We start from the raw sequence: 8787 nt of genomic DNA, 5'->3' as shown, positions 1-8787 counted from the left end.
ACACATTACCAAAATCTGTAGCAAAAAAATATCATATAATTTTTCTGTCAACTTTTATGTTAACTGAACTACGCTTTTGTGAGTTTCACTAACGTTTACAGATCTATTGGTGAATAAATATTGTTTTGTATGCATAATATTGTGTACTTATATTTACTACTCATGCTAATTGACCAAAAAAGATACTAATTTTCCAACAATATTTTGGCTTTCGGGCATTTGTGCTGCTTCAATATTAAAAATAACATTCTCATTGAACTTCCCATGACCAAATTATATGGATAAATGTATTTGTTTGTCTCTCTAGGATGTTTGGTTCAAAAGTTTTACCGATTATTGATTTCTGTAAAAAAATCCAAGATGGCTGCCAAAATGGCCGCTTAGTGACGTCATGGGACAAAATTTCGCAATGGGAACATCAAAATTTGTGTACTAGACAACCTGACGATTCCAAAAATATAAGTTAAAAAAATATATCATAAGGGTGCATGGGGACCCATATTTCCTACTCGACTACTTGGTCAAGTCAAGTTTTGTCAAGTATCGACCCTCAGCAAGATTGGAGAATAACTCCTCAGGGTTAGGCATTGGTTCGGCATCGAAGACGGTTATTTGATTAAGACGCCGGAAGTCTGTACAAAAACGAATCTTTCCGTCTTTTTTCTTAATCAAGACAATAGGAGCAGCATAGGGTGAATCTGACCGTTCTATGATGCCCATCTTTAACATATCTTCCACTTCCTTAATGACTAACTTCTGGGTTGCGAAGGGATTTGCATATGTCTTGCACTTGATTAGTTGATCTGTCGTCAACTTTATATCATGGCACCCAACCGTCGACTGTCCAGGCAAGTCTGTTAAAGTTTTTGTAAACTTTCTCAAAATTATTTTGATTTCCATTACCTGACTCTCCAAGAGATCTGGGCCTAAATGCACATCTTCAATTGTCTCCTCCCCTAAAAGGGGCACAAATTCTATTATGTCTGGAGACCGACATTCAGGACCATCCTCTCTCTGATCATCTGGTGGAGTTACAACCATGCCAGTAGATACGCATGTTAATAGCCCTGCAGTATTCACTTGTGGATGTGTGATAGAATCTTTCTCACAGTTATCCATACTCTTTCTTTCCTCATACTTTTTTAACATGTTGATATGATACAACTTCAGTTTACCATTTTTGTCTATGCGGTAGTCCACCTGCCCTACCCGCTCTTTAATTTTATATGGTCCTTGCCATTGCATACGCAGTTTGTCTGCAGAGGTGGGTAGCAAAAGCAAAACCTGGTCACCAACTTCAAACTTCCGAGGTTTAGTTTTTTTGTCGAAATGCGATCTATACCTCTCACGTGACTTTGTTAGTTCCTGCTGTGCTATCTGACAAGTAGTTTCTAATCGATTTCTCAGATTAAGCACATACTCATAGGTATTGAGGACTTCAGGACTGGTAGCCTCCCCTGTCCACAATTCTCTAAGTATGGTCATAGGGCCTCTTACGGTCCTGCCATACAATAGTTCGAAGGGGGAAAAGCCTAAACTAGCCTGAGGAGCCTCGCGGTATGCAAACAACAAAGGTGCTATATACCGATTCCAATCTTTCGGGCGTTCACTACACATGCGCTTGAGCATGCCCTTTAAAGTGGCGTTAAAACGCTCTACAAGGCCATTGCATTGAGGGTGGTATGGGGTAGTGGTTAGCTGCTTGATTGACAACAGCCTACTGACCTCCCTCATCACATCACTCACAAACTGTGTACCATGGTCTGTAAGTACTTGTTCTGGAAATCCTACTCTACAATATATAGTGAATAATGCCTCAGCTACAACTTCTGTTGAAATCCGTTTCAGAGGTGTAGCCTCTGGGTAACGTGTTGCGTAATCGACCACAGTTAAGATATATTGATGACCCTTTGTAGTGGCTGGTTTGATGGGCCCTACAAGATCCATCGCCACCCTTTTAAATGGTACATCTATTAATGGCATTGTACCAAGAGGGACCTTCCCTATTTTCCCTTTTGGGATGGTACATTGACAAATGTCGCATAATCGACAATATCTTTTAATTTGTTCATGCATTGCTGGCCAATAAAACTGGGTAAAAATCTTATTGATAGTTTTCTGGGTACCCAAATGGCCTGCAAGGATTGAGTCATGCCCCAGCTTCATAACTTCCAGACGAAAAGCTGATGGCACCACCAGTTGTTTAAAAGTCCTCCCAAATTCTAATGACGGAGAGTGGAAATGACGATACAACAATCCTTTTTTAAAATGGAAACAACAGATATTTGAAGTGCCTGTATTGATTTCCACTCCCTTCGTAGCCAATTCCCGGGCTCGCTTCAAAGTTGGATCACGTTTTCGTGCTGCTTTTAACTCTTCTGTCGTGACCGATGTATTATTTGGGCATGGTAGGACCTCAAGAGGTGCCTTGAGTTTGTCCTCACCCCAAAACTGGGACCTTGTCACTATGCCCTGCACCGCATCAATCGAGTTACTCTTTTCTGGGGTTTGAGTAGAATATTCATTTCTTATCTTCCCACAAGTTAGGATTTCCCCGCGATTAACACCATGATCAGTAAGGGCATGTGACCTTATTTCCATCTCCCTCTGGCCCTGACCGTTGTTGGGGCTCTGGCTCTGACCGTTGTCGGGGCTCTGGCTCTGACCGTTGTCGGGGCTCTGGCTCTGACCGTTGTCGGGGCTCTGGCTCTGACCGTTGTCGGGGCTCTGGCTCTGACCGTTGTCGGGGCTCTGGCTCTGACCGTTGTCGGGGCTCTGGCTCTGACCGTTGTCGGGGCTCTGGCTCTGACCGTTGTCGGGGCTCTGGCTCTGACCGTTGTCGGGGCTCTGGCTCTGACCGTTGTCAGGGCTCTGGCTCTGACCGTTGCACGCCTTGCCTTGGACACCCGGCCTTATGGGGGCATGAAACTGCCTCCCTGCCTTATTGTGTCTCTGTAACTCGGGCACTGTTTCATTACATGGGGTTCCTCTATACAAATAACGATTGTTCACCATGTTCGACCTCCATCTTGACCTAGGTCGGGGTTAAAGGGTTCCCTAGCGCCCTCTATGTTACCGATAACCAGGTCCCATATTGGAGATTTGAAACAGAGTGCTCTCACAGGTCCAGTGTAGTAAGGCGTTTGGACTTCCAACTCTGCTATACCTGTTCTAATTCTAGAACCGTCAATTAGTATGCAAGTGCCCTCCTCGTCACTCATTTGCGATGGGTGCACCAAACTAGTTTGTACTGTTACCCCACTACAACCAGTGTCACGGAGAACACTCACCTTATGACCATTCACTGTGCCCACTGCAATAGGCATGGATGTAGTCTCAGCCACCTCACTGATACAATCCCCATCATAGCAGGCACAGACAGGACCTTGTCATCTCCAATTTTAGTCATTTGCATCTGTTTGCCCTCGGTGATCAGCACCGAGGTACTTGCCCTATTAGCCACAGTAGATTTGTCAGATGAGGCATTAAGGACGCTACGAGTATTCATGCATGCCCCAACTGTCTATATGTTGTCTTTAGCATCACGTGTTGACCAGCATTTAGTCTTCATGTGCCCCAGCTTACCACACCGATGGCATACTGGTTTACATTTTGACTGTTGACCCCCTGTCACTTCTAATCCCTGTGCACGACTGGGTAACTGACTTGTATTTTTGGATGGTTTTTCTACACGCGGTGTTTTATGGTTCATACCAGTGTAGTGTCGACTTTCATCACGACGATCAACACAGGTAGCCATCTCACCCACAGTATTGCACGTATGCTCTCTGACATGCATCACAACTTCGTAACTGCAAGTGGACAGGTATTGCTCCTGTGCAATTAAATCTATTAATGCCTCCACTGTATTTTCAATGACAGACAGTTCAACCCATCGTGCCAAATAATGTTTTAGCCTAACGACAAATTGGGTAGCCGTTTCAAACTTAGCAGGTCTAGATTGTCTAAATTTTTCCCTATACCCTTCCTCGGTAAGATTGTATGCTTTTAGCATAGCGCATTTCACGCTCGCCCAATTCTTAGTCTGCTCAACATCCAATGCATTATATATAGCCAATGCCTTCCCCGACAACTGCCCACTAAATGCGACCCCCCATACATCTTGGCTCCATTGGCAATTATTAGCAAATATTTCAAAACGCCTTATATACACATCCATGTCATCTCCTTGCACAAAATCAGGAGGGGCTTTAATTTTAATTGAAAAGGGAGAGGTTTTGGATTCAGATGGAAATGTTCAAAACGGGACAATCTACATTTTTAGCCTTGTCAGTTCCAGTTCTTTTTCAACCAAACACGCTTGGCTTTCTCTTTCAGCCAAACGTTCCTTGTGGTCCCTTTCTCTCTGAGCCAAACGTTCAGTTCGTTCTTGGTCTTGCATTTGTTTAAATGTAGAACGGACATATTTATCTAAATCTGCCCCTGATAACCCAATTCCTCGCCCTGTTGTCTAATTTCGCCGACAGTACTAGGAGCAATGTCCCGAAATGAAGGCGATAATATTCTACCCCGTCCCTTTGGCGTTGTGATAACGTTTGTTGCCATAATGTACACTTATTATTAAATCGCTATTCACAATGTGCCCGTGTGAGACTGGTCGGGGAATCAATCGCGTAAGCTGGCAGGTTTTAAGTTAAAATGATTTTCCTCGCACCGATAATTATCTGCTTAACAATTTTTGTTTTGTTTTTCATAAAGCAGATCCCACTTCTGACACCATTTGTCACAGGGTAGGCTTGCATCCGACCACAAAGTGATAAGAGGCACGCCTTCACCTCGTGTTGTGGGTTCTTTGACACCCTACTGATTGAAATATCGAAAATAAGCCAGCTGATGCCTGGATTGTCTCCTGTACAACTTATTATAGTACCAGACCCACTCGCACACAATGAAATGCACAGTAATATCGTAAAGGATGGTTTAATTGTACAACCGGTTATGATACACAGAATTCGCTGATATGAATCAACGTAACAAAGATACAAGTCGCTGTACAATAGGAAAAATTAACACGCATGTCAGGGCAGGATAAAGCAGTGGCGTCCCATGAATAACCAGTTTACTCAACCCGAAACCGGGATGATTCACAATAGGCAATGCACCTTTTACGTATGGAACGACGCCGCTACTTAACTGCGCCGACGTGCGCGCGAAACGTTGAAGCAGGAAACGGGCTGTCACAAAATACAATTAAACTAATACTGTTACAATTTCAAATAAGAATACAATAATTTAACCACTAAATTAGCCAAATAGTTATCCAAAATACATTCAAAACACAGCCAATGGTCCCTAGCCTAATGTGCGTGTAATGAGCGTGATAATTACCGGCTTCTGTCGGGTTATAGTAGAAACGTTGCTACATGTAGATTCAGTTCGATACTCAGGCCTGGTTTCTCGTAGGATACCTTGTAGGATTCGTGTCGAACACAAAAGTTCCGTGGAACAGCACGTAGAAAAGGAGTCCAGTCTTCCACTGTATCTACACAACGTCCGTCGACTAGGCGAGTAGCTTGCACACCACTTGGGGATGAACTAACTCTCCCCGTTCACTCACAACACAAGGCTGGCTCTGGTTGCTGTCGCTGCCTCAGTTTTTAATGTTCTCTCCCCGCGGCTGCGTCTGCCTTGACCTTTTATAACGTCCCCCACCTGGAATCATTGTCATGGCAACTGAACATAGTTGGAATCTACTTGCACAATACACTGGTGCTATCATTCTTGGTAGTCACTTAACCGGTGTTTGTAATCAATAGCCGGCACACGTATGGCACGCGTCTCTTTATGAATGGAGTTTTGGGGTGTGTAAGTGTTTCAAAGTCGACTAGCTCGGCTATGAAATAATCCTACCTCTGGCTGTATTATAATATACCTTTTGGCCAAACCCTAAATTTAACACTTATACCATAACGAACCTTGTGACATCCACCAAACAATTTTGTAAACTATATGTCCAGCGTTATCAGAAAAATTATGGTGGAACTTGCCCCTCGAGATGGTACCGGCAACCTAACTGGCTCATGGACTAATAAGGGTCTTTTACTTCTTTGGTTTCTAACAGACCGTAGATGTCAAAAGTTCGAATTTTTGCCGCTGCTACTAGCCTTTTAAAATTCAGAAACGAAATTAAACATGTGAAGACAAACTTCATTATTGACATCTTAATAAACGAATAATATGCTTGGAAAAATTAAGTAAGCCTTCAATTAGATAGTTCGATTATAGATTGCGTTTGTGCGATTAAGCACGCAAGTGTGACGATGCGTCCACGACCTGGAGAAAGAAATCAGTTGCAGAATAAAGTTTGTTTGACTTATCATATTTTCTAATTTCATGCACACTCTGCACCGCTATTCCGATAACATGCCATGCTTGAACTGAATAAACTCCTCTCCCATCGATTTAGCTTTGATCTCAACAATTTTGTTTATTTATTAATTAAATTATTTATGTATTTTTTCATCTATTCATTTTTAATCAATTTATGTATTTTCTATTTTATTCATTTTTTTAATTAATTTATTTATTTTATAATTTGTTTATTTAACCTGTATTATATATTTATTTAGTTACCTGTATTTCTTGTTATTATTTCGTTTTTGAAGAAAATATAGCAAATAACATAAATGTTAGCTACTACTACGAATTGTTAGCAGTGTATTGTACGCCCATTTACAGTCCAAGGCGGGTGATTGCTTCTTTCATTATAGCTCGTTGATTTACTTTCAAACATACGCCTGGAAATTTGTCGAAGAAGAGAATATATCCCGGCATTGAAAACGGTGACACCTTCCCAGTTAGAAATTCTATCATTTCACTATCAGTACAGATGCTTCCTTTTTTCAGCACAAGACAGAGGCAAATTTCGCTCAAATATTTCTCATCAGGAACAGGAACTACTTGTGCATCTTTAACTTTTGGATGATCTCCAAGAAAATTTGTGATTTCCGCCGGAAAAACATTGTGAGAGCCTTTTACAATCATGTCGTCTCTCCTGCCTAATATAACTAATCGACCATTTTCATCCATCTGACCCAGATCTCCAGTATAATACCAACCATCTGAATGTTTGACTTTTTCTGTGCGTTCTTTGTCACCATAATACCACTGGAAATGATAAGGCCCACGCACCCATATATCATCTGTAGTGTTAACAGGCATAATGCGTTTATCTGTGTCTGTAATTTTCACTTCACAATGTCCCAATACTCGGGTTTTCCCACGAATTCTATCTTCTAATGTATACGATACGTCCCCGATGCTTATATAAAGAGTTTCTCTCGTTCCATAGAGAACAACTGCATTACCGCATAATAAATTGACAGCATTCAGAACGTTGCCTTCTGAGAATACATTCCCAGTACACCAACATCGCTTTAGTGATGAAACATCAAACTTCGCAATATTTTGCTGATTAACAGCTTGCGATAAGTACTGAGGAAATAACAGAGCGAAATTGCATTTTTCTTTCTCAATGGCCTCTAATGCACCAGTGAAATCTTCTGTCGGTCTTGGTGAAACTAGAGTTGCACCCCACATTAGTAGCATAGCTTGGTATAAGCCACATGATGATACAAGGGATCCTAATTTGAGAACTCTCGTTATGCTTTGGTCATCATGTGTTGCATGACATTTCAAGGCGTACATATTCTCTAATGTGCCTCTATGTGTGCGAACTACGGGTTTGGGGTGTCCAGTGCTGCCAGACGTGAAGGTTATCATATAAGGATCATCTGCACTAACTTTGCTCTTCAAATCCTTAATTACCTGATATTCTTCTAGTCCGCCACGCCCTCGAAGTTTGCCCTCGTGCATTACAATGCTGCATCCAATAAGAGGACAATCATCGTCGAATGTTATGATGTAACGCAATGATGGTACACGAGATAATGTTGTTGTGTCAGATTCTATATCGGGAGAAACTTGTTTCAATTTATCATATTGATTGTATAGACTGAAGCCGACAAACATAGCAGAACACTTCGTTTGATTTATTGTGTATCTTAAATGATCCACCGATTGTGATTCTGCCAATTCAAGTGCAATTAGTCCAGCTCTAGTAGCAGCTAAATTCAACAGCATCCACTCGTATCCATCGCCCATCCAGAGACAAACACGCTCACCAGGTTTTAGACCAAGCTTGACTAAATCACTTGCAAGTTGATTGGTATCATCTAAAAATTGTTTAAATGATATTCGCTTGCCGCTCTCGCAGAACACGAGTGCATCTCTATCCGGAAATTGCCTGGCCACATCATCTTGCAGTTCGTGGACAGTTTTTCCAAGGAAAGGCTGAGCTGAGGCACTGTGATAATAGCTCTTCTGTAGTTTAGTCTTGCAACCACTGCTCATATTGGTATCTGGGAAATAGAACTGGAAATTTATAAAAATGCAAATCACATATATATTTTCTATGACAATCCACTGTATATTTGAATTGGTGAATATTGTATTATTTACTATACGAGCTGTGCCACTATCCATTTTACATTGACACAAGGGGACGTAATTGTGTTAGCGTGATAACTTGATAGCTCTGTCACGCTTGCTTGAAAGCTGTTGTACTGTTGCATGCGAAATGCCAAATACGAGCCACTGTTTCCACTTTCTTAATTAATATGACAAACAATGTCATAGTTGTGTTTGATATGAATGAAGTTCGAGATTGTACACTAACCACCCGTCTTACTCACAGGTTATTCGAGAATGTACTGAGTTCTATACATGTTATACTAGCAACAAACAGATACGCCACTTGTTTTGTTT

The 8787-nt window shown here is 41.6% G+C and overlaps 2 protein-coding genes across 2 annotated transcripts; both read right to left on the bottom strand.

The window, feature by feature from the left end:
* Positions 1-513: 513 nt before the first annotated feature.
* Positions 514-3015, bottom strand: LOC146732008 (uncharacterized). The gene has a single exon (XM_085493056.1). It carries the CDS (start codon positions 3013-3015, stop codon positions 514-516), a length of 2502 nt encoding a protein of 833 aa, XP_085349182.1.
* Positions 3016-6693: 3678 nt separating this feature from the next.
* LOC100371181 (medium-chain acyl-CoA ligase ACSF2, mitochondrial-like) lies at positions 6694-8373 on the bottom strand. The gene has a single exon (XM_085493055.1). The coding sequence runs from the start codon at positions 8371-8373 to the stop codon at positions 6694-6696; it is 1680 nt and encodes a 559-aa protein (XP_085349181.1).
* Between the last annotated feature and the right edge of the window lie 414 nt (positions 8374-8787).

Source organism: Saccoglossus kowalevskii, chromosome 18 (genome assembly GCF_978046115.1).
Source record: "Saccoglossus kowalevskii chromosome 18, keSacKowa6.1, whole genome shotgun sequence".
In the NCBI taxonomy this organism is placed as follows: domain Eukaryota; kingdom Metazoa; phylum Hemichordata; class Enteropneusta; family Harrimaniidae; genus Saccoglossus; species Saccoglossus kowalevskii.
Note: the sequence above shows the minus strand (reverse complement) of the source record. Positions and strands in the feature narration are given on the sequence as shown.